Below are 27,211 nucleotides of genomic sequence, written 5' to 3' on the forward strand. Positions count from 1 at the left end.
GTTTTTGGTCAAATTCCTTGTACGTCGCCGTACTCACTGTGCCATTGTGTAATTCAAATAGGTAGCCAGGTTGTTTTAGTGTAGAAATGTCACCAAGTATCACAGGTGATTTCCTTGATTTGGGTTATTTTTAAAGGTGATGGTTAATTGTAAGTCAAATGAGCTACACTGAACAAAAATATAGATGCAACATGTAATTTACCAACTTTTACTGAGTTAGTTCATGTAAGAATTGGTCAATTGAAAGTCAATAGGCCCTAATCTAAAGATTTCACATGACTGGGGAAACCGTTTAAATACAAACTCTCCTTTGTATATTTCATTGTGCCATGTGGAACGTTGTCCCACTCTTCAATGGCTGTGCGAAGTTGCTGGATATGGGCGGGAACAAGAACACGCTGTTGTACACATCAAGCCAGAGCATCCCAAACATGTTCAATGGGTGACATGTCGGGTGAGTTGAAAAACTGGGACATTTTCAGCATTCAGATCCTTGTGACATGAGGCCGTGCGGCGGATGAATGGCACGACAATGGGCCTCAGCATCTCGTCAAGGTATTTCTGTGCTTTCAAATTGCCATAGATCAAATGCAATTGTGTTCGTTGTCTGTAGCTCATGCCTGCCCATACCATAACCCCACCACCATGGGGCACTCCGCATCAGCAAACTGCTCGCTCGCCCACATGACACCAAACACTGTCCGCCATCTGTCCAGTAGAGTTGAAATCGGGATTCATCTGTGAAGCGCACACTGCTCCAGTGGCCATCGAAGGTGAGCATTTGCACACTGAAGTTGGGTCAAGACCTTGGTAAGGATGGAGATGAGCTTCCCTGATGCGGTTTCAGACCGTTTGTGCAGAAATATTTCAGTTGTGCAAACCCAGTTTCATCAGCTGTCCAGGTGGCTGGTCTCAAATTAGGTCCTGGGCTGGTTACACGTGGTCTGCGGTTGTGAGGCCGGTTGAACCTATTGCCAAATTCTTTAAAACAATGTTGGAGGCAGGTTATGGTAAAAAAAAATAAACTCAATTTCTTGGCAACAGTTCTGGTGGACACCTGCAGTCAGCATGCCAATTGCATACTCCAAACTTGAGACAACTGTACATTTCAAAGTGGCCTTTTATTGTCCCCTGTGTAATGATCATGCTGTTTAATCAGTTTCTTGATATGCCACACCTATCAGGTGGATGGATTATCTTGGCAAAGGAGAAATGCTCACTAACAAGGATGTAAACAAATTAGAAATAACCTTTTTGTGCTTTTGAAACATTTCTGGGATTTTTTTTTTCAGCTCATGAAACATGGGACCAACACTTTACATGTTGCGTTTATATTTCTGTCTAGTGTAATTAGAAATCCTTTAATGGATTGTTTTGGCTCTTTCTGTGATAAATTGTATGTTTGAATTCATGCTAGTTGCTGTAAAGCATCAGGAGACATTGTGCCATACTTCCCTAAATGATCAAAGATGCCCTTTTATTTAGAGGAAACACCAGAGCAACTGACCGTTTACATAAAACTAGCGGGTGGCTGTCCTTTTGCCTCTAACCCGAAGATCGGCTGTCAATTTCAGTTTACCGACAATCTTACATGTTGAATCGCTGCCGTTCATCAAAACCCAGAAGTTTATCACTAACAGACCTCCGTTACCCGCAGTTTCCAGCCATTCATCTTTCTGGTACGTTTCCTCATGAAGACAGAAACGCACTGGTATGCTCAAACATAGGATTTGGGTAATTAATTGGTGACTCGGCTGCTTAGAACAAAAAATTCGAATCATGTTAATTTAAGTTTGTCTATAGTGGAACAGAATTTAGTAATCGGATTTATGGCTGTCTAGACAGAGAATGTTCAGCTGTCCATTCGTTTACCATAACCTAAATGTCTGCTAGCAGCCAGGTAGTGGTGAAGCGGATTGCACTCAGTTCTGCTCTCAATTAAATATCAGCACACTTTATTAAAATTGTGAAGTATTACATGTGGGTACATTTCTGAAGCTTACATACCAGTAGTATATGACAAGATAGATACAATGTAAAAATGTCTTGTGCGGTTGTGCGTGCGATAATATATATATCAACATGATTTTACAAAGGCTAAATACTACGATACTGTATTGCTATTGAATATGCAATGGGATTTGAATGCTCAGGGATTCTGTATGCTTGTTAGGAGGGTCTGTGCAATGCTGTTGATGGCACTGAAGGTGGCACTGTCTGGGAATGTCTGGATGAAGTCTTTACCCTCCTCTATACTGGTAGTGAGCAGAGGGTCCAGGGGCACAGAGCCTGAAATGGGAAACACACACACACCATCTGAGGCCTTCGCAACCATTGAAAACAATATACACACACTGGCCTACTTTAGAAAACAACACACTACGGTGTCTTTTGAGGTCAAAACTTGAAAAGATCAAATGCTGTTAACATTACATGCAAAGGCTGTGTTCACGCAGGCAGCCCAATTCTGATCTTTTGCCAATAATTGGTCTTTTGACCAACCGGATCAGATCTTTTGCCAGTAACCGCGAAATATCAGAATTGTCTGCCTGTGGAAACGCAGCCATAGTCTACTACATACGTCTACCCCAGGGCTCTCCAACCCTCTTCCTGGAGAGCTCCAACCCCAGTTGTAACTAACCTGATTCAGCTTATCAACCAGCTAATTATTAGAATCAGGTGTGCTAGATTAGGGTTGGAGTGAAAACGTACAGGACGGTAGCTCTCCAGAAACAGGGTTGGAGACCCCTGGTCTACCCAGTAGTCTTCACACGGTCTACATTAGCCCATCAATGGCACACAGTTCTCTCAAAACCTCTCCATCCACAGCAGTGCTGTAGTTGGCTGGGAACAGTGCTGCAGCCTTAAATATGGCTTCTCACCGCTCTGGGCATTAGCTACATCAGCCGCTTCATTACTCACCGACTGGTTTCCACTCTTACAAAGCATATGGTCGTTGAGTGTTAATGGTGAAATGGTCATTAATATACCACTTAGATTGATCCCCTATCCCTTTGACTGAGATGTATCAGCTCTAACCCCCAAATCTTACAAGCACTCCACTGCAATGAAGACCAACCATTTTATCAGCGCAGCGCTGCTGTAAAATGCCTGCGACAAGCAGTTTCACAGGTCTGGAGTCGGTTGGGTTAGAGTGACATCTAGTGGCTGTTCAATGAAAGACACGTCATATCCCTAAAAGCCGATTCGGAGGCTCCGTACGGCGGGTGTGAAGAGCCACATTTTTTAACAATGCGAAGGGCTCCGTATAGCTCTGCATTGATATGATTGGTTGACGGTAGGTGGGGGCTGTACATCCTGTATAAACACAAACACACTTCCTTGACAGCTTCCTTCACATAAGCTCTGCGAAGTGCTAGATGTACGAATGCCCAGACTTCTGCAGAGGTCGCATCGCAGGAAACGCTGTACGGCCAATGCAGACGCCGGAATGACCATCAAAATAAAAAAAACACACATTTTTTCAATTAAAATGTGTCTTTTACCCAAATATACTGATCCTGTCAACTTGGCCAGCTCCTCTCCTCCTCCCTTGGAGAAGATATTACTGCATTCCTGTCAGCAAACACATTATATTAGAATGGTCAGAACTGGCATATGCTGAGATTCTAATATGACAAAATAGTGACACTACACATTTGTAAATGACACCGCTTCAGACTGACGATTGTGTCCAGTGAAATAATGTACATGAAGCTAATCTAAAACTAACTGGAGACCTGTTTGCAACAAGCACTGTATTACAGCACAGATGGTGTGTGAGTGTCCATGCATATTGGAGTACTCACAGAGCAGTGTGGACACACGAATCCACTCATGTTCTCTACAATCCCCAGGATGCGCAAGCCTGTCTTCTTACAGAACGTGATCTCTCTCCTGACGTCCCCCGTCGATACTGCCTGCACAGAAAAACAGCATATCTAAGTACAATATAATGTCATTAATACAATGGATCAACCAGGGGGAGTACAAGTGCGCACTTCAGGAGAAGGGTCGATATTTATCAGAACAAAAGGTTTCCTGTTGCCAACATTTAAGACCCACCCTAGCGAAAGCTGCTTTGTTTCTCTTCTAGAGAGGAGGCTGATCACTGATAAAACGTAGAAAGCAGGAGTTGACACAACTTCCAATCTTTCCTTGTGCTATACCTGCGGTGTAGTGATCAGAATGGCTCCGTCCACTTTGTGCTGCTTCTTCAGGTTTTCCAGGACGGCCAGGTGCTCGTCTGACGTCCCCGGGGGGGTGTCCACCAGGAGCACGTCCAGTTCCCCCCACGCCACGTCAGACACAAACTGGCCAATCAGAGCTGGGACGTGACCATACGGCAGGTGGTGGGGGAGAGAGAGCCAGAGAACGTGAGAGGATATTGATGAGAAACCACAGTCCCACCCAGTAAGCCCCTACACTCTTCATGTTGATCAAGTGGCGGTTTACTTCAAGCGTCTCAAAGGAGGAGTGCTGATCCTGTGATCTAAATTGTTTTTGTTACTGTAGAAGCTCCACCTTGGCCTCTAATAGTCCGAGGTAGACTGAGCATACCCGTTTTCTTTGGGCCCCTCCAGACAACTGCTTCGTCTGGGTCCTCCAGCAGGAAGCCTATGGACATGAGCGCCAGGCTCTTCTGGGCATCTGTGTAGACGGGCACCCAGCCCGAGTCACACTGGTGCACCTCTGGCTTGCCCACACTCAGCATGCGGGGGATACTGGGACCACACAGGTCCACGTCCAGGATCCCAACCTGATAGAGACAGACAGACAGACAGACAGACAGACAGACAGACAGACAGACCAGACAGACCAGACAGACGTACGTGTGAACATATTTTATGAAAAGACCGATTTTCGGGATGTCTCATGGTCTGACAAACACCGCTCTAGCTCTGTCACCTTTCACTGCAGATGCAGAAGTGCAACATCGGCGGATGAGGTGGATTGAGACGCAGCCAATGCAAAATATATCTCTAGCTTAAACTGATACATTTTTAAAGGGGATTTTTGTATTATACAAATTTGATTTCCGCTGGGGCGCGGACATCGTCTCTAGGGGGATAATACAGAACATTAATAAACAAGAACAGAACATACATTTTAAAACATTACACATAGCCTACATATCAATACACACACACAAAATATTTAGGTCAAATAGGGGAGAGGTGTTGTGCCGTGAGATGTTGCTTTATATGTTGTTTTTCTTAACCAGGTCTGCTGTTCATTTGAGCAATATGAGATGCAAGGCTCTATATAATACTGTACGCTTTCTTGAATTTGTTCTGGGTTTGGGGACTGTGAAAAGACCCCCGGTGGCATGTCTGGTGGGGTAAGTGTGTAAGTTGACTATGTAAACTATTAGGAATTTTCAACACGTTTCATACAAAAATTAGAAGCAATGCAGTCACTCTCTCCTCAACTCTTAGTCAAGGGAGACTGGCATGCACAATATTTATATTAGCCCTCTAATTACAATGAAGAGCATGATGGCTTTGTTTAAATGCCAGTGGCAGGTCATTGGTAAAAATAAAAAAAGAGTAGAGGGCCTAGCAAGCTGCCCTGCGGTACACCACACCCTACATGTTTGACATTAGAGAGGCTTCCATTAAAGAAAACCCTCTGAGTTCTATTAGATAGATAACTCTGAAACAGCGATATGGCAGAGGCTGAAAAGCCATAAAACATAAGTTCTCAACAACAGGTTGTGGTCAATAATATCAAAGGCTGCACTTTAATCTAACAGTACAGCTCCCACAATCTTCTTATCAATTACTTTCAACCAATCATCAGTAATTTGTGTAAGTGCAGTACATGTTGAGTGCCCTTTTCTATAAGCATGCTGAAAGTCTGTTGTCAATTTGTTTACAGAGAATTAGCATTGTATAAGGTCAAAACAAATATTCTAACAGTTTGCTAAGAGCTGGCAGCAAGCTGATAGGTCTGCTGTTAGAACCAGTAAAAGCCGCTTTACCACTCTTGGGTAGCGGAATGACTTTGGGTTCCCTTCAGGCCTGAGGACAAACACCTTCCTCTAAACACAGATTAAAAACATGACAGATAGGAGTGACCATAGAGTCAGCTAGCATCCTCAGTAGCTTTCCATCTAAGTTGTCAATGCCAGGAAGTCGTTCATTATTGATCGATAACAATTTTTCTGCCTCTCCCACACTAACTTTACAAAATTCAAACCTACAATGCTTTTATTTTATGCATGAATATGATGACTCACTGACTGTTAATTGTTGGCATTTCCTGCCTAAGTTTGCCCACCTTGCCAATTAAGTAATCGTTAAAATAATTGGCAACATCAAATGGTTTTGTGATGAATAAGCCATCTGAGTTGAATTTGTCTTTCTGTCCATAATTTAATTTAAAGTATTTTTTTCTCTCATCATTCTTTATATAATTGATCTTGGCTTCATTATACTGTTTTCTTTTTGTTGAGTTTCTGCAGTAAGTCAGATGTGCAGCCAGACATATTAGCCACTCCTTTTTTCCCCATCTCTCTCAAACATAGTTTTTCAATTCCTCATCAATCGATGGAGCCTTAACAGTTCTAAGAATCTGTTTCTTTAGAGGTGCATGTTTATCAACAACTGGAAGAAGCAATTTCATATGGATATATCCACTATACTATGATCACAGCATCCAATGGATACGGTTACAGCTTTAGAACAAAGTTCAACAGTATTAGTAAAACTGATCAATACATGTGGATGTTGTTTTCCTGTAGTGGTTGTAAACACCCCGGTAGGTTGATAATAAACTGAACCAGATTACAGGCACTAGTTACAGTGAGAAGCTTCCTCTTGAGCGGACAGCTTGGGGACCTGAATATTCAGGTCCCCAAGAAAGTAGACCTCTCTGTTTACATCCCATACCACATTAAGCATTTCACACACATTATTAAGATACTGACTGTTAACACTTGGTGGCCTATAGCAACACCCCAAAATAATAGGCTTTAGATAAGGCGGGTAAACCTGCAACCACAGCACTTCAATAACACTTGACATGAGATCTTCTCTAAGCATTACAGGGATATGGCTCTGAATATACAGTACCAAATCAAAAGTATGGACACACCTACTCATTCTAGGGTTTTTCTTTATTTTGTACTATTTTCTACATTGTAGAATAATAGTGAAGACATCAAAACCATGAAATAACACATACGGAATCATGTAGTAACCAAAAAAGTATTAAACAAATCAAAATATATTTGATATTCTTCAAAGTAGCCACCCTTTGCCTTGATGACAGCTTTGCACACTCTTGGCATTCTCTTAACCAGCTTTAAGAGGACTGGTTTTCCAACAGTCTTGAAGGAGTTCCCACATATGCTGAGCACTTGTTGGCTGCTTTTCCTTCACTCTGCAGTCCAACTCATCCCAAACAATCTCAATTGGGTTGAGGTTGGGTGATTGTGGAGGCCACGTCATCTGATGGTCAAATAGTCCTTACACAGCCTGGAGGTGTGTTTTTGGTCATTGTCCTGTTGGAAAAACAAATGATAGCCTCGCTAAGCCCAAACCAGATGGGATGGCGTATCGCTACAGAATGCTGTGGTAGCCATGCTGGTTAAGTGTGCCTTGAATTCTAAATAAATCACTGACTGTGTCACCAGCAAAGCACCATCACACCTCCTCCATGCTTCACGGTGGGAACCACACATGCAGAGCTCATCCGTTCACCTACTCTGCGTCTCACAAAGACACGGCAGTTGGAACCAAAAATCTTACAATTTGACTCATCAGACCAAAGGACAGATTTCCACCGGTCTAACGTCCATTGCTTGTGTTTCTTGGCCCAAGCAAGTCTCTTCTTCTTATTGGTGTCCTTTAGTAGTGGTTTCTTTGCAGCAATTCAACCATGAAGGCCTGATTCACGCTCAATGGTTTTTGTGAATGCACTTGACGAAACATTCGAAGTTCTTGAAATTTTCCAGATTGACTGACCTTCATGTCTTAAAGTAATGATGGACTGTCATTTCTCTTTGCTTATTTGAGCTGTTCTTGCCATAATATGGACTTGGTCTTTTACCAAATAGGGCTATCTTCTGTATACCATCCCTACCTTGACACAACACAACACAACTGATTGGCTCAAACGCATTAAAGAAGGAAAGAAATTCCACAAATTAACTTTTAACAAGGCACACCTGTTAATTGAAATGCCTTCGAGCTGACTGCCCCGTGAAGCTGGTTGAGAGAATGCCAAGAGTGTGCAAAGCTGTCATCAAGGCAAAGGGTGGCTACTTTGAAGAATCTAAAATATATTTTGATTTGTTTAACACTTTTTTGGTTTTGATGTCTTCAATATTATTCTACAAAACCCTGGAATGAGTAGGTGTGGCCAAACTTTTGACTCATACTGTGTCTATAACACCTCCCATAAGCATTTCTGTATATTCTACAGCTGTTATGTCCTTTTATTGCTACTACTGTATCAAAGGAATTATCCAAGTGAGTCTCAGAAATGGCTAATATATGCATGTTATCTGATGTTAGAAATAAGTTTCATGAAATCAATCACTTGCTACGGCTACATACAATATATATACAAAAGTATGTGGACACCCCTCCAAAATAGTGGAAAGCCTTCCCAGAAAAGTGAAGGCTGCTATAGCAGCAAAGGGAGAACCAACAGCATAGTAATGCCCATGATTTTGTCATGAGATGTTTGACGAGCAGGTCATGTACTGTATATTAATATGGGCTATTTTCAGCCCTTTCCTTCTCAGAGATAGACATAATATCGAAAAGAACAAAGCAAGATAAAAATATATATAATTCAGCAGTCCATTAATCAGTTGGTGTGTGTGTGTGTCCTTCCAATCTCATTACATTTAGCCAGCAACTGCTACCTCAGTTTATGCTGCAGACCAATCAGTTCCCTCTCTAACTCTGCCCACCAAACTCACCATCATCCTTGGGCAAGTGCTGGCTGCATCTTCTTGATACATTCTTTTTATTTTTTAACATTAGTCATTTAGCAAGTGTTCTTATCCAGAGGGACTTACAGGAGCAATTAGGGTTAATTAAGAGGGTTAACTTTTGGTTACTGGCCCAACGCTCTTAACCGCTAGTCTACAGTACCTGCCCCCTTAATGGCATCACTGCTAAAAAGTAATATTTACTGTCAAGTTCCAGGAAAAGCTTTTCTAGCCCTCATTCTTGACTATGCAATTATAGGCCTACTATACACCCAGCTACCAAGCAGACTGAGGCCAGTAAAAGAGGAAATTGTCATTTGAATGTTTGACCCACCCTTAAAGCCCGGATCTGCGTTTGCTTTTCACAACAAAAGCCGCCCACTGAGAGTTCTGCTTTTTTTGGAATGAAAACATGGGGGTTTTCTGAGCAATCTTTCAAATTATTAGGACATGTAAACAGCTTAAAATCGGCATTCCAGCGGTGTAATTGATCTGCGCATATGCCAGAACCGGGTAGCGCGAGTGAAGTGATTGCGGAAAACTGCAAGTATGCATCTCTAGTTCACATAAAAACGTTATATGTCTGAACTCCGAATCAAATAGTTTACGCAAAAACAGCACGGTCACTGTGGTAGAATGTTTATTTTGATTGACGATTTTCTGCATTTATCAAAGTCCCATCAGTAGTCTGATTTCAGATATGTCCATGTAAACACGATTATTAGGGAAATCGTTCCTCTTGCAAAGCATGTAAACATTTTAAACAAACTATTATATTAAGCTGACTATCCACAATAACCGCATTATTGTGTGTATGTAACAGTGCTCATTGTAGATGAAGGGGTGGAGACAGGGTAAAAATGATTTTTAAGTCTTGAGACATGGATTGTGTATGTGTGCCATTCAGAGGGTGAATGGGCAAGACAAGAAATGTAAGTGCCTTTGAACGGGGTATGGTAGTAGGTGCAAGGCGCACCAGTTTGAGTGTCAAGAACTGCAACGTTGCAGGGTTTTTCATGCTCAACAAATTCCTGTGTGTATCAAGAATGGTCCACCACCCTAAAGAATCCAGCCTTGACACAACTGTGAAAAGCATTGGAGCCAACATGGGCCAGCATCCCTGTGGAACGCTTTCGACACCTTGTAGAATCCATGTCCCGACAAATGGAGGTTGTTCTGGGGGCAAAAGGAGGTGCAACTCAATATTAGGAAGGTGTTCCTAATGTTTTGTACACTCAGTGTAAATACAGTTGAAGTCGGAAGTTTACATACACTTAGGTTGGAGTCATTAAAACTTGTTTTTCAACCACTCCACAAATTTCTTGTTAACCTCTATGGGCTAGGTGGGACGCTTGCGTCCCACCTGCGTAACAGCCACTGCCAGCCTGTGGCGCGATTTTCAAAACCTTAAAAATCCTATTACTTCAATTTCTCAAACATATGACTATTTTACAGCCATTTAAAGACAAGACTCTCGTTAATCTAACCACACTGTCCGATTTCAAAAAGGCTTTACAACGAAAGCAAAACATTAGATTATGTCAGCAGAGTACCAAGCCAGAAATAATCAGACACCCATTTTTCAAGCCAGCATATAATGTCACCAAAACCCAGAAGACAGCTAAATGCAGCACTCACCTTTGATGATCTTCATCAGATGACAACCCTAGGACATTATGTTATACAATACATGCATGTTTTGTTCAATCAAGTTCATATTTATATCAAAAACCAGCTTTTTACATTAGCATGTGACGTTCAGAACTAGCATACCCCCCGCAAACTTCCGGGGAATTCGCTAACATTTTACTAAATTACTCACGATATACGTTCACAAAAAGCATAACAATTATTTTAAGAATTATAGATACAGACCTCCTCTATGCACTCGATATGTCCGATTTTAAAATAGCTTTTTGGTGAAAGCACATTTTGCAATATTCTAAGTACATAGCCCAGGCATCACGGGCTCGCTATTTAGACACCCGGCAAGTTTAGCACTCACCATAATCATATTTACTATTATAAAAGTTTGATTAACTTTTGTTGTCTTCGTCAGAATGCACACCCAGGACTGCTACTTCAATAACAAATGTTGGTTTGGTCCAAAATAATCCATCGTTATATCCGAATAGCGGCGTTTTGTTCGTATGCGTTCCAGACACTATCCGAAATAGTAAAGAAGTGTCGCGCGCATGGCGCAATTCGTGACAATAAAATTCTAAATATTCCATTACCGTACTTCGAAGCATGTCAACCGCTGTTTAAAATCAATTTTTACGACATTTTTCTCGTAGAAAAGCGATAATATTCCGACAGGGAATCTCCTTTTCGGCAAACAGAGGAAAAAATCCCAAAGGCGGGGGCGGTCGGGGTCACGCGCATAAGCCCAGTGTCCCTTGATCGGCCACTTGAGAAAGGCGATAATGTGTTTCAGCCTGGGGCTGGAATGACGACATTCTGTTTTTTCCCGGGCTCTGAGCGCCTATGGACGACGTGGGAAGTGTCTTGTTAGAGCAGAGATCCTTAGTAAATGATAGAGATGGAAAAGAAGTTCAAGAAATGGTCAGACAGGCCACTTCCTGTAAAGGAATCTCTCAGGTTTTGACCTGCCATTTGAGTTCTGTTATACTCACAGACACCATTCAAACAGTTTTAGAAAATGTAGGGTGTTTTCTATCCATATGTAATAAGTATATGCATATTCTAGTTACTGGGTAGGAGTGGTAACCAGATTAAATCGGGTATGTTTTTTATCCAGCCGTGTCAATACTGCCCCCTAGCCCTAACAGGTTAACAAAACAAAATAGTTTTGGCAAGTCAGTTAGGACATCTACTTTGTGCATGACAAGTCATTTTTCCAACAATTATTTCCAGAGATTATTTAATTTATAATTCACGGTATCACAATTCCGGTGGGTCAGAAGTTTACATACACTAAGTTGACTGTGCCTTTAAACAGCTTGGAAAATTCCAGAAAATTATGTCATGGCTTTAGAAGCTTCTGATAGGCTAATTGACATAATTTGAGTCAATTGGAGGTGTACCTGTGAATGTATTTCAAGACCTACCTTCAAACTCAGTGCCTCTTTGCTTGACATCATGGGAAAATCCAAATAAATCAGCCAAGACCTCAGAAAAATAATTGTAGACCTCCACAAGTCTGGTTCATCCTTGGGAGGAATTTCCAAACGCCTGAAGGTACCACGCTCATCTGTACAAACAACAGTACGCAAGTATAAACTCCATGGGACCATGCAGCCGTCATACCGCTCAGGAAGGAGACACGTTCTGTCTCCTAGAGATGAACGTACTTTGGTGCGAAAAGTGCAAATCAATCCCAGAACAATAGCAAAGGACCTTGTGAAGATGCTGGAGGAAACAGGTACAAAAGTATATATATCCACAGTAAAACAAGTCCTATATTGACATAACCTCAAAGGCTGCTCAGCACTGCTCCAAATCCGCCATAAAAAAGTCCGACTACGGTTTGCAACTGCACATGGGGACAAAGATCGTACTTTTTGGAGAAATGTCCTCTGGTCTGATGAAATAAAAATAGACCATTATGGCCATAATGACCATCGTTATGTTTGGGGAAAAAGGGGGAAGCTTGCAAGCCAAAGAACACCATCCCAACCATGAAGCACGGGGGTGGCAGCATCATGTTGTGGGGGTGCTTTGCTGCAGGAGGGACTGGTGCACTTCACAAAATAGATGCCATCATGAGGTAGGAAAATATGTGGATATATTGAAGTAACATCTCAAGACATCAGTCAGGAAGTGAAAGCTTGGTCGCAAATGAGTCTTCCAAATGGACAATGACCCCCTAGCATACTTCCAAAGTTGTGGCAAAATGGCTTAAGGACAACAAAGTCAAGGTATTGGAGCGGCCATCACAAAGCCCTGACCTCAATCTCATAGAAGATTTGTGGGCAGAACTGAAAAAGTGTTTGTGAGCAAGGAGGCCTACAAACCTGACTCAGTTACACCAGCTCTGTCAGGAGGATTGGGCCAAAATTCACCCAACCTATTGTGGGAAGCTTGTGGAAGGCTACCCGAAACGTTTGACCCAAGTTAAACAATTTAAAAGGCAATGCTACTAAATACTAATTGAGTGCATGTAAACTTCTGACCCACTGGGAATGTGATGAAAGAAATAAAAGCTTAAATAAATCATTCTCTCTACTGACAATCCACATTCTTAAAATAAAGTGGTGATCTAACTGACCTAAGACAGGGAATTTTTACTAGGATTAAATGCATTTGGCTAAGGTGTATGTAAACTTCCGACTTCAACTGTACCTCATGAGCTTAGTTCAACTGCTATACACTATAAGAATTTAAAGTACTTGTTTTACTCCAATGTTTATAAACAACGTAAATGTAAACAAACACTGTATAGCGTCAAAACATGGTTAAAACTATAATTTTGATATCATGGATGGTCAGTCATTGCATCCATAGCTCGGTCTATGAATTTGAGAGCGGTTACATTTCTCCATCCCCATCCATTAACTTTTCAGCAAAACGGGTGGAGAGAATGCTTTTATTGTTTAAGTTGAGGCTTCTAGCTAGTATTATACATTTTTACGATATAGCCAATTTTGACTTTGTGGCTGTGGTAACAATCCTCTAGCTGCTACTACTGCCGGCAGACTCAGCAGACACAGACAGCAGACCCAGCCAACACGCACTGACAAGTGACAAAGTCACAAATAAAATGGCAAACGTTCTCCTGTTCAGAGCCGTGTTGACAGTGTTGCCTTTATATTCAAGTTAGCCTGCTAGCTACTTGCTATCTAACGTTAGTTGCTAACATTTGTGTGATCGACAATGTAGCTATAAGCAAACATTTGCTAGCTAGCTTGCTCTTGTATTCAGACTGTTTTGTACTTACTATGAAGGAGTCTACTCTAGCTAGCTACATTGTCTAAAAGGCATAAACCTCATGAGATGCCCTAATGCTTTGTTTCAACTAATGTTAGCTAGCTAGCTAAAGCTAGATGTACAGATTGTTGACATGACAGTAAGGATGGTTTGTTGTACCCCATTCAGTAGGTACGAATTGTTTTAGCACCTATTGACTATAGTATCTTCTGAGCGGGGAAGTTTTAGCCCCAACCCTTGTCCTAAACATTAAACACATATCGCTTGCGGTACGGTTTTGGAAACATAAGGAACGTATCTTTCATATCAGCGAGAATTAATAATAGAAAAGGTTAAATTACTACGCACCTTTAAAGGGTTAGGGTTCCCACATGGCCATATTTCTGTGTATATTTACAGACAACAGATGGAAGACTACCTGTGCTAATTATCTATCTGCGTCTCTGAACACCTGTGTGTAAACAGAAGACGGACGCCACAAACATGTTGTCACTGAAAAATCCTGTTGGCTGCAACTGTGCTAAAACTGGTTCAAAGTCTGTACCGTAAGTGTGTATTTTGCATTTGTGCAATGGTTTTTATGTAATATGAAAGTAGAGGTATTTATGTTTCTAGAACCGTACCGCAATTGAGAATCGATTCACGTTTAGATGGAGTATTTGGAGTGTTTTGGAACATGTGGATGTCCTTGGACTATAAGGAGTAATGTTTGGCCCCTTTAGTCCATTATTGGGCTAGGTTTGTTGATGATAATGCTAGCTAGCTAGGTGGTTGGCAGGTAACGTTAGATAGCTAGCAGGCTAACTTGATTATAAAGGCAACACTGACCTGTACAGGAGAACGTTGGCCATTTATTTGTGACTGTCACTTGTCAGTGCGTGTTGGCTGTGTCTGCTGTGTTTGAGTCTGGCAGCAGTAGTAGCAGCTAGAGACCTTCCGCTTCCAGAGCGAGGCACAACAAACGTTGTTTGAGTTGGTGGGATTTTGCGCAGACACATTCTTCCAGCGGCTATGGCTGGGCCAAATCCCCAAGTTTACGTGCAAAACAATTTTCTCTCTTCTGTTGTGAAAAGCAACTGCGCATCTGGGTGTTAGCTTAACAGAATGGAGCTGTGTTGACACATCAAAAATGTCCATTTGATACAAAGACCCTGATGACGTGTGATGATTCACACACAGAACACAAACAGACACAATGATATGAATGTGATGGCTCCCACCTTCTTGCCTGCGTGTCTTAGGGCCAGGGCTAGCTCTGTGGTGAGGGTGCTCTTGCCCACCCCTCCTTTTCCAGACAGGATCAACACCACATGTTGGACCTGGGCCAAGTTCCCACCTTCTGCAGAGAAACAAGCTAGTAAAATATATGGACATGAATGCATGAACAAATACACAGAGAGGGTATGTTCAAGTCCTATTACTGTGAAAGCAGGTTATCACTCCATTTAGATATGGACATATGACATTTACTAATTATATCCATTAAATCTCTCATTACTGTGTGTTCACTGACACTGAAAGATTCTAAGGACCAAGTCACGTTTTATCATTGACCCTGGCCTGAGGCAACTGTTCAAGTTTATACGCAGGTTGACGTTTATTGTCATGAGTCTTGTCCTGGAGGCAGAACTGAGCGATTTCCCCTTCGCTACATAGGCCAGCTGTTGCCTGGACACCCGACATTGAAATCTGAACGCACTACCAGCATATTGAAAAGTTTGTAGGTATACTTTCATGTGAATATATTGTATCACATTCCTACCGCCAAAAGGAACAACCAGTAAAGTACATTAAAATATCATTTTATTCAACATTCTGTCTTGTAGAGGTCGTGAGAGGAAACTTTTCTGATTCAAACGCCTATTTCTGCCCAACGTATAATTCCATACAATTCAACATTAGGTTTCCAGGCAAAGCCGGCTGCAAAGTCAAAAATGTGTTATTAAAAAAGTTCATGAAAACTAAAATGTTTTCTAGTCTTCATTTGAGGTTAGGGTTAACAGTGTCGTTTGGGTTCCATTTAAAATCAGATGTTTAGACTTTGTGGCTGTGCCAGCTAGTGATCACTCTGCATTAATGCCTCCAGAACAAGATTTATGACGAAAAACGCTAACCTGCACTGTTTAACTAGTCAAGTGAAAGTATTGCTTTGCCAGATAACGAATTGCACCATTAGCCTAGCAAAAGTTCGACTTGAAGGTAACTAACTAGCTAACAGTAGCTACTGAACTTCAAGTCGAGTTTTGGCTAAGCACCGCCACTAGCCTTGCACATGACAGCTTCTCGAGCACATTATCCCACTTCCTATAAAGTCAAAAATATAAAATTATAATTACGTAATATGTTTACATATTACGGTATCTAGCTAGCTACCGAACATATTAGAGCTAGTTGTTAGCTAATTATCTAGATGGCTAACGTTAGCAATGTGAAAACATGTGACAGTTTCTCGTTCTGACAAAGGACAAGCTCATAATAGAAAGATGCCTTATTTTCAAATAAGGAAGCTATTTACACATGCATATTAACTGGCAGCGTAATATTGTTTTCATACCATTGTTTTGTTCCATATTTGCTTTATATATCACTTTTTTGTCGTTGTACTGTTGTTGGAGTGTTCCGTATACTTCCGCACCTCACGTCACATGAGCACCAAATATCCAATGGAACGAATGGGCTTGAGTGTTGCGCTCGCCTCCAAAAATAAACAACCAATCAGTTGCCTTTGCGTTAAATCTGTTATATGCGCAAGCGATGCGTTTTAAGGTTCAGGGCTCTTAACAAAACCCCTGGATTGAAGATACCTTTTCGTGAATAGATGCTAGAGTTAGCTAGCGTCTATGAATAGGCTAGTCCTTGATCATGACTCTCAGTTCCATTACATTATGCAGTGCATTCGGAAAGTATTCAGACACCTTCCCTTGTTCCACATTTTGTTACGTTACAGCCGTAAATAAAACATTTTCCTCATCAATCTACACACAATACCCCATAATGACAAAGCAAAAAACAGGTTTTAGATTTTTAAATACCTTATTTACATAAGTATTCAGACTCTTTGCTATGATACTCGAAATTGAGTTCAGGTGCTTCTTGTTTCCATTGATTATCCTTGAAACGTTTTTACAACTTGATTAGAGTCCACCTGTGGTCAATTCAATTGATTGGACATGATTTGGAAAGGCACACACCTGTCTATATAAGGTCCCACAGTTGACAGTACATGTCAGAGCAAAAACTAAGCCATGAGGTTGAAGGAATTGTCCGTAGTGCGCCGAGACAGGATTGTATCGAAGCACAAATCTGGGGAAGGGTACTGAATCATGTCTGCAGCAATGAAGGTCCCCAAGAACACAGTGGCCTCCATCATTCTTCAATGGAAGAAGTTTGGAACCACCAAGACTCTTCCTAGAGCTGGCCGCCCTGCAAAACTGAGCAGGGCCCTGGTCAGGGAGGTGACCAAGAACCCGATGGTTCCTCTGTGGAGATGGGAGAACCTTCCAGAAGGACAACAATTTCTGCAGCACTCCACCAATCAGGCCTTTATAATAGAGTGGCCAGATGGAAACCACTCCTCACTAAAATGCATATGACAGCCCGCTTGGTTTTTGCCAAAAGGCACCTAAAGGACTCTGACCATGAGAAACAAGATTCTCTGGTCTGATGAAACCAAGATTGAACTCTATGGCCTGAATGCCAAGCATCACGTCTGGAGAAATCCTGCCACCATCCCTACGGTGAAGCATGGTGGTGGCAGCATCATGAAGTGGGGATGTTTTTCAGCGGCAGGGACTGGGAGACTAGTCGAGGGAAAGATGAACGGAGCAAAGTACAGAGAGATCCTTGATGAAAACCTGCTTCAGAGCGCTCAGGACCTCAGACTGGGGCAAAGGTTTACTTTCCAACAGGACAACGATCCTAAGCACACAGCCAAGACAATGAAGGAGTGGCTTTGGGACAAGTCTCTGAATGTTCTTGAGTGGCCCAGCCAGAGCCCGGACTTGAACCTGATCAAACATCACTGGAGAGAGCTTAAAATAGCTGTGCAGCAACGCTCCCCATCCAACCGGACAGAGCTTGAAAGGATCTGTAGAGAAGAATGGGAGGAACTCCCCAAATACAGGTTTGCCAAGCTTGTAACATCATACCCAGACTTGAGGCTGTAATCACTGCCAAAGGTGCTTCAACAAAGTACTGAATAAAGGGTCTGAATACTTATGTAAATGTGATATTTTCGGGGTATTGTGTGTAGATTGATGGGAGAAAAAATGGTGTAATCAATTTTCGAATGAGGCTGTAATGTAACAAAAAGTCTTGGTCTGAATACTTTCCGAATGCACTATACAGTTGAAGTGGGAAGTTTACATACACCTTAGCCAACAACATTTAAACTCATTTTTTCACAATTCTTGACATTTAATCCTACTAACAATTCCCTGTCTTAGGTCAGTTAGGATTACTACTTTATTTTAAGAATGTGAAATGTCAGAATAATAGTAGAGAATGATTTATTTCAGCTTTTATTTCTTTCATCACATTCCCAGTGGGTCAGAAGTTTACATATACTGCATGTTTTGTTCATTAGCATGTGATGTTCAGAACTAGCATTCCCACCCAAAACTTCCGGTGAATTTACTAAATTACTCATCATAAACGTTGACAAAATACATAATTATTTTAAGAATTATAGATACAGAACTCCTTTATGCAACCGCTATGCCAGATTTTAAAATAGCTTTTTGGCGAAAGCACATTTTGCAATATTCTGAGTACATAGCTCAGCCATCACAAGCTAGCTTTTCAGACACCCGCCAACTTCGGGGCTCACTAAACTCAGAATTACTATTAGAAAAATGGTATTACCTTTGCTGTTCTTCGTCAGAATGCACTCCCAGGACTTCTACTTCAACAACAAATGTTGTTTTTGTTCCAAATAATCCATAGTTGTATCCAAATACCTCAGTTTTGTTCGTGCGTTCAGGTCACTATCCAAAGGGTAACGTGCGAGCGCATTTTGTGAAATTTTTTCAAAATGTTCCATTACTGTACTTAGAAGCATGTCAAACGCTGTTTAAAATCAATTTTTATGATATTTTTCTCATAAAATAGCGATAATATTCCAACCGGACAATGTTGTATTCATTCAAAGAGGAAAATAAAAAATAGCAAGGTCTCGTGAACGCGCATCTCCAGTCTCTGTAACCAGGCAGTCCACTGACAAACTGTGCTGCTGTTATCTGCCCAGAGACAGGAGACGCCTCAATCCGGTTTCTGAATGCTTTAGAGAGCCTTAAAGTGTCACGTAACAGCTCAGATACTGTAATTTCGATAGAGATGCAACAGAAGGACTACAAATTGTCAGACAGGCCACTTCCTGCTTGGAATCTTCTCAGGTTGTTGCCTGCCATATGAGTTCTGTTATACTCAGACACCAATCAAACAGTTTTAGAAACTTTAGAGTGTTTTCTATCCAAATCTACTAATTATATGCATATTCTAGTTTCTGGGCAAGAGTAGTAACCAGATTAAATCGGGTATGTTTTTTTTCACCCGGCCGTGAAAATACTGCCCCCTATCCACAACAGGTTTTAAGGAAGCTTTGAGGCCACATACTGCAAGTGCGGTCATGCAGCCTTGGCCTCTATTGAATTTTGTGATTAGGATTTCTGTACCTACCCTAGAACCCTTTTCCCCCCCCTCGCGTGTGAATTTTAATGACTGCAGACGTTGCATTTGCTCTAAAACAAATGTTTTAAATGTCGCTTATGCTTTGGCCCTTGACGTTCAGGAATGCCACCTTTCTCATTTTGGCTATAAAGGTAATTCATTTCCCTTGAATATTTCCTGATGTTCATAAAGGTAAACTTAAAAAAATATATTTTTGTAATATCAAATTTTGACAATATTATCAAATAAATATTTACTGTCTGTTCCGAATTCTCATGCTTTATCTAACCAGGGCAATGAGAACATGCATCAATAAGTAAAGCCTGTTAATACTGCCACAAATGACACCTACATAAAGCCACAATACAAACTCTACCAGAATTTTATATCTACCCAATCTAGATAGGCAAATTAGCATAGACTCCTCCCTTTTAGCACACTTATCCAATCAGTGCTAGGTGTGGGCGTGTAAGGGTATTGTTGCTGTCTGGTGTGCAGGGAACTAGGTCACTGAGCAAGTTGCACCTGTCACACTCAGGAGTCTGGTATAGAAGACCTACCATGCAAAATAGATCATAAGAAGACAACTATAAGGTAGGAACCTTTTCCTAGTTTAATGAAAGTCGGGGGGCAGGTAGCCTAGCGGTTAAGAGCATTGGACAAGGCACTTAACTATAATTGCTCCTGTAAATTCTCTGGATAAGTCTGTCTGCTAAATGACTGAAATTTAAATGGCTATTGTGTTATATATTAGACAGTCCTTATATATTTGACAGTCCTTAGATATCAGTTAAGTATAGCCAGCCTATGGCTTTTAAGTGAATCAAAAATGTCAACTTTAACGGTGTACAATGACAAATTACACTTTTGGTTCAACTAACTGTATTACTATGTAATGAATATATAGGAAATCATTAGGGACTTATGGATTGGAAAACCAATATTTACTTAAATTCAGGGAGAAACTACTTACATATAAATGTTTACTAAATAACCCATTGCATCTTGGACATAAGGAAGTAAGCTAAGAGCAATGCAAACTTGGCTCTGAATAAAAATGTATTAAGAAAATAAACAACCTATGTGTTTGGTGCTCATGCATAAAAAGAAATGGGTTGAGCTTGTATCCAGATAACATACATTTGATTTTGATTGACGTGGAGCCATGGATGCAGCCTGCGTTACTCAGATGACGGTGATAGAGTATATAGGCTAAGCACTGTTAAAGTGAGGCGCATCAGACTCCCTTATCTAAACCATTGGCAATTATCTGGTGCACCTGTTTGGACAGCAGTCTACCCAGCTGCCACCTGTTTTCTGTGGAAACATTAGGCCTAAGCAAGGCATGCCATCAGTTGCAGATTCCATGTCGGCTCAACTCCTCTCAGCATACATTATTTGACCCCAAATCAAATCCTTATCATAGGGACATAAGTGGGCCTCCACCCCCAACCCCCATCCGATTCCCCCAACCCCACCCAGGGGCTTAATAATTTATGATCACATCACTCGATGCAGTCAGTGGGTCAAACATTATCACTGTTGATCTCGTGAACTGGCTCACAGACTGCAGACTCACTGCCAAAGTGGCACACTAGAAGGCATGTTGGATTTAAAGGTCAAACTTACATGTGGAAACAGTCCATATGGAGCAACAGTACTTCAACCTCAAACAAGGGAGAATATAGGTTAGCAACTCCAGAGTTCAGTTTGTGTGTTTTTCTGTGGAGCCTATATGTTTCAAGCAGGCTAGGGGTCAGTTCTATTTAAATTCAGGAAGCTAACTGAAATTCCATTTCAATTCAGTTAAATTCCAATTTCAGACATTCTAAATTTCCCATAGTTAAATCAACGTTGACTTCACTGTAAAAACGGACTTTTGCACAAATCAGCTATTTTGACCACTTCCCCAACAAGTTAAACAAAAATTTAGAGCACATGACATCTTTACCTATTTTTCTGCTATTCAAATCTGGAATCGGATTAGAAAAATATAATACCAATCCAGAGATACAGCTATTTAAGTAACCATATCAACTACTTTTTCTTACAACTTTTAGATAAAACTGAAATTTTGACCACTTTCCCAACAAGGTAGACAACTATCTTCTATCAAGCAAGAGATACAGCTGTTTTAGTGACCACATCAAATAGCTTAATGAAAGTAACTTCCCACTGTTGAATTAAAGTTGGAATCCGTTGCTGTGACACTACCACGTCCGTATGCAATATTACAACAACAAATAGGTTACTCCAACCAACAAACACTGTTTTATTCCCTCAGACATCCTTACACATCATGCACACGCGATAGAACAGCAGAGCATGTACTACAATTTTTATTTCAATACGTTGCTGATCTCCTTTTTATATATATTTTTTTTACCCCCCTTTTCTCCCCAATTTCGTGATTACGATCTTGTCTCATCGCTGCAACTCCCCAACGGGCTCGGGAGAGGCGAAAGTCGAGTCATGCGTCCTCCGAAACATGACCTGCCAAATCACGCTAACACCAACTCGCTTAATCCGGAAGCCAGCCGCACCAATGTGTCGTGGGAAACGCCGTTCAACTGACGACCATTGTCAGACTGCAGGCGCCCGGCCCGCCACAAGGAGTCGCTAGAGCGTGATGAGACAAGTAAAGCCCCCCCGGCCAAACCCTCCCCTAACCCGGACGACGCTGGGCCAATTGTGCGCAGCCCTATGGGACTCCCGGTCATGGCCGGTAATGCCACAGACTGGAATCAAACCCGAAGTTGTAGTGACGCTGCAACACTGCAATGCAGTGCCTTAGACTGCTGTGCCACTCGGGAGGCCATCATCTCTTCCTTTTAAAGAACAAAACGATAACAATTTTATTTTTTTATTTCACCAGGTAGGCAAGTTGAGAACAGGTTCTCATTTACAATTGCGACCTGGCCAAGATAAAGCAAAGCAGTTCGACACATACAACAACACAGAGTTACACATGGAGTAAAACAAACATACAGTCAATAATACAGTAGAAAAACAAGTCTATACAATGTGAGCAAATGAGGTGAGATAAGGGAGGTAAAGGCAAAAAAGGCCATGGTGGCAAAGTAAATACAATATAGCAAGTAAAATACTGGAATGGTAGATTTGTAGTTGAAGAAAGTAGAAATAATGGGGTGCAAAGTAAATAAATACAGTAGGGAAGAGGTAGTTGTTTAGGCTAAATTATAGATGGGCTATGTAGAGGTTCAGTGATCTGTGAGCTGCTCTGACAGCTGGTGCTTAAAGCTAGTGAGGGAGGTAAGTGTTTCCAGTTTGAGATTTTTGTAGTTCGTTCCAGTCATTGGCAGCAGAGAACTGGAAGGAGAGACGGCCAAAGGAGGAATTGGCTTTGGGGGTGACCAGAGAGATATACCTGCTGGAGCGCGTGCTACAGGTGGGTGCTGCTATGGTGACCTGTGAGCGGAGATAAGCCGGGACTTTACCTAGCAGGGTCTTGTAGATGACCTGGAACCAGTGGGTTTGGCGACGAGTATGAAGCGAGGGCCAGCCAACAAGAGCGTACAGGTCGCAGTGGTGGGTAGTATATGGGGCTTTGGTGACAAAACGGATGGCACTGTGATAGACTGCATCCAGTTTATTGAGTAGGGTATTGGAGGCTATTTTGTAAATGACATCACCGAAGTCAAGGATCGGCAGGATGGTCAGATTTACGAGGGTATATTTGGCAGCATGAGTGAGGGATGCTTTGTTGCGAAATAGGAAGCCAATTATAGATTTAACTTTGGATCTGAGATGTTTGATGTGAGTCTGGAAGGAGAGTTTACAGTCTAACCAGACACCTAGGTATTTGTAGTTGTCCACATATTCTAAGTCAGAACCATCCAGAGTAGTGATGCTGGACGGGCAGGCAGGTGCAGCCAGCGATCGGTTGAAGAGCATGCATTTAGTTGTACTTGTATTTAAGAGCAGTTGGAGGCCACGGAAGGAGAGTTGTATTGAAGCTCGTCTGGAGGGTTGTTAACAGTGTCCAAAGAAGGGCCAGAAGTATACAGAATGGTGTCGTCTGCGTAGAGGTGGATCAGAGACTCACCAGCAGCAAGAGCGATATCATTGATGTATACAGAGAAAAGAGTTGGCCCAAGAATTGAACCCTGTGGCACCCCCATAGAGACTACCAGAGGCCCGGACAACAGGCCATCCGATTTGACACAACAATAACAAATGCGCCTGGGGCGACTAGTGGCGCTGTTTCACCTGTCGCGGATCTCATCTTTAACTGGGGAAGCACATAAAACTGATTATAATCTGGGTAGTTTGGGTCATGGATGCTGAATGGCTTAAACAGTATTAAACAATATACACTGCTCAAAAAAATAAAGGGAACACTAAAATAACACTTCCTAGATCTGAATGAATGAAATAATCTGATTAAAAACTTTTTTCTTTACATAGTTGAATGTGCTGACAACAAAATCACACAAAAATAATCAATGGAAATCCAATTTATCAACCCATGGAGGTCTGGATTTGGAGTCACACTCAAAATTAAAGTGGAAAACCACACTACAGGCTGATCCAACTTTGATGTAATGTCCTTAAAACAAGTCAAAATGAGGCTCAGTAGTGTGTGTGGCCTCCACGTGCCTGTATGAACTCCCTACAACGCCTGGGCATGCTCCTGATGAGGTGGCGGATGGTCTCCTGAGGGATCTCCTCCCAGACCTGGACTAAAGCATCCGCTAACTCCTGGACAGTCTGTGGTGCAACGTGGCGTTGGTGGATGGAGCGAGACATGATGTCCCAGGTGTGCTCAACTGGATTCAGGTCTGGGGAACGGGCGGGCCAGTCCATAGCATCAATGCCTTCCTCTTGCAGGAACTGCTGACACACTCCAGCCACATGAGGTCTAGCATTGTCTTGCATTAGGAGGAACCCAGGGCCAACCGCACCAGCATATGGTCTCACAAGGGGTCTGAGGATCTCATCTCGGTACCTAATGGCAGTCAGGCTACCTCTGGCGAACACATGGAGGGCTGTGCGGCCCCCCCCAAAGAAATGCCACCCCACACCATGACTGACCCACCGCCAAACCGGTCATGCTGGAGGATGTTGCAGGCAGCAGAACGTTCTCCACGGCGTCTCCAGACTCTGTCATGTCTGTCAAGTGCTCAGTGTGAACCTGCTTTCATCTGTGAAGAGCACAGGGCGCCAGTGGCGAATTTGCCAATCTTGGTGTTCTCTGGCAAATGCCAAACGTCCTGCACGGTGTTGGGCTATAAGCACAACCCCCACCTGTGAACGTCGGGCCCTCATACCACCCTCATGGAGTCTGTTTCTGACCGTTTGAGCAGACACATGCACATTTGTGGCCTGCTGGAGGTCATTTTGCAGGGCTCTGGCAGTGCTCCTCCTGCTCCTCCTTGCACAAAGGCGGAGGTAGCGGTCCTGCTGCTGGGTTGTTGCCCTCCTACGGCCTCCTCCGCGTCTCCTAATGTACTGGCCTGTCTCCTGGTAGCGCCTCCATGCTCTGGACACTATGCTGACAGACACAGCAAACCTTCTTGCCACAGCTCGCATTGATGTGCCATCCTGGATGAGCTGCACTACCTGAGCCACTTGTGTGGGTTGTAGACTCCGTCTCATGCTACCACTAGAGTGAAAGCACCGGCAGCATTCAAAAGTGACCAAAACATCAGCCAGGAAGCATAGGAACTGAGAAGTGGTCTGTGGTTACCACCTGCAGAACCACTTCTTTATTGGGGGTGTCTTGCTAATTGCCTATAATTTCCACCTGTTGTCTATTCCATTTGCACAACAGCATGTGAAATGTATTGTCAATCAGTGTTGCTTCCTAAGTGGACAGTTTGATTTCACAGAAGTGTGATTGACTTGGCGTTACATTGTTGTTTAAGTGTTCCCTTTATTTTTTTGAGCAGTATATATGTATGCATGTATGCATGTGTGACAAAAAAACTCTTACTATTGTTGGTAACCAGTTAATAATAGCATTTAGGCAGTGGTATACTCCGCAATGCGTCGTGCATAAGAACAGCCCTTAGCCGTGGTATATTTAAGCAGTAAGGCCCAAGGGTTGTGGTATATGGCCAATATACCACGGCTAAGTGCTGTTCTTAGGCAGGATGCGAAGCGGAGTTATTATTAAGCAATAAGGCATGAGGGGGTGTGGTATATGGCCAATATACCACAGCTAAGGGCTTTTCGTATGCAGAACACGAAATTGAGTGTCACGGCTGTCGAAAGGATCGGACCAAAGTGCAGCGTGGTTGTAGTTCCACAATTCATTAAATCCGTGAAACTTTGCAAAACATAAATAACTGAATTTACAAAACAACAAATCGTGACGCAGAGAGAAACAAACACTACTCAAAAGATAATCACCCTGGAAGAAAAACCCCTACTTAAATATGATCTCCAATCAGAGGTAACGAGGACCAGCTGCCTCCAATTGGAGATCAACCCCGAAAAAACCAACATAGAAATAGAAAAACTAGAACTTAAACATAGAAAAACACAAAACACCCCCTGTCACGCCCTGACCTACTCTACCATCGAAAATCACATCTTACTATGGTCAAGACGTGACACTGAGTTATAATTAAGCAATAAGGCATGAGGAGGTTTGGTATATGGCAATTATACCACAGCTAAGTGCTGTTCTTATGAACGATGCAAGTGTCTGGATACAGCCCCAAGTCGTGGTATATTTGTAAGGATCGACGCTGGTAGACGAGAAACAAGTACAGGGAGTGAACATTTTAATTAGCAACGGACATGGAACAGGACAGGACAGCGTCTAGACATGAACACAGAACGACATTAATGCTGACACAGGGAACAAACTGAGGAGCAGACAGAAATAGGGAAGGCAATCAACAAAGTGAAGGAGTCCAGGTGAGTCCACTGAGCACTGATGCGCATAATGTTGGTGACAGGTGTGCGTAATGAAGGGCAGCCTGGCGCCCTCGAGCGCCAGAGAGGGAGAGCGGGAACAGGCGTGACAATATTGGCCATACACCACAAACCCCCGAGGTGCCTTATTGTTATTATAAACTGGTTACCAACGTAATTATAGTATTTTTTTGGGGGGGTCATATCCGTGGTATATGGTTTGATATACCACGGCTTTCAGCCAATCGGCATTCAGGGCTTGAACCACGTGGCTTGTAATGACCATTAGCCTGCCATTTAGCCTACCTATCTACAACAGTAATTATTACTGCTGCAGTGTACTGCTACTACTTCTACAACTACTAGGACTACTACTACCACTGTCAATACTAGTCTACTTCTACTACTGGCCTACAGTCACTACTGCAACAGTCACTATTCCACCACTACTGCAGCAGTGCTGTAAAGTACTTAAGTAAAAAACTTTAAAGTACTACTTTGCGGTATCTGTACTTTACTTTACTATTTATAGTTTGGACTACATTTACTTCACTACATTCCTAAAGAATATAATGTACTTTTTACTCCATACAATTTCCCTGACACCGTAAATAATTAATTACATTTTGAATGCTTAGAAGGACAGGAAAATGGTCCAATTCATGCACTTATCAAGAGAACATCCCTGGTCATCCCAGCTGCCTCTGATCTGGCGGACTCACTAAACACACGTGATTCATTGGTAAATGATGTCGACGTGTTGTAGTGTGGCCCTGGCTATCCGTAAAAAAACAAGATGGTGCTGTCTGGTTTGCTTAGAAT

The 27,211-nt window shown here is 42.2% G+C and overlaps 2 protein-coding genes across 6 annotated transcripts in view; one reads left to right on the top strand and one right to left on the bottom strand.

Moving 5' to 3' along the window:
- Positions 1–1,513: 1,513 nt before the first annotated feature.
- Positions 1,514–27,211, top strand: part of spsb3b (splA/ryanodine receptor domain and SOCS box containing 3b) — a 36,654-nt gene continuing 10,956 nt past the window's right edge. The window contains exon 1 of one of the 3 annotated variants that reach the window (XM_045702550.1): positions 1,514–1,679. Coding sequence is in view for 1 of the 3 variants with exons in the window: in XM_014158853.2 (XP_014014328.1) it covers positions 9,448–9,494 (47 nt within the window). In the remaining 2 variants the exon portion in view is untranslated. Of the gene's footprint in view, positions 1,680–9,297; positions 9,495–19,992; positions 20,099–27,211 lie in introns of those variants that run through there. The other 2 variants (XM_014158853.2, XM_014158854.2) reach the window with 2 other exon arrangements.
- On the bottom strand, positions 1,939–16,501 carry nubp2 (nucleotide binding protein 2 (MinD homolog, E. coli)). Of its 3 annotated transcripts, none has more exons than XM_014158858.2 (7): positions 16,392–16,501; positions 15,058–15,176; positions 4,561–4,759; positions 4,170–4,327; positions 3,810–3,920; positions 3,507–3,576; positions 1,939–2,289 (listed from the first exon to the last, which is right to left on the bottom strand). In XM_014158858.2, the coding sequence occupies exons 1-7, from the start codon at positions 16,405–16,407 to the stop codon at positions 2,150–2,152; spliced, it is 813 nt and encodes a 270-aa protein (XP_014014333.1). In that variant the 5' UTR covers positions 16,408–16,501; the 3' UTR covers positions 1,939–2,149. The 3 variants fall into 3 exon arrangements, with proteins under 3 accessions (XP_014014333.1, XP_014014330.1, XP_045558507.1); XM_014158855.2 differs by having other exon boundaries at positions 15,058–15,191; XM_045702551.1 differs by lacking the exons at positions 15,058–15,176; positions 16,392–16,501 and adding an exon at positions 8,936–9,213.

Source organism: Salmo salar, chromosome ssa19 (assembly GCF_905237065.1).
Source record: "Salmo salar chromosome ssa19, Ssal_v3.1, whole genome shotgun sequence".
NCBI lineage: Eukaryota > Metazoa > Chordata > Actinopteri > Salmoniformes > Salmonidae > Salmo > Salmo salar.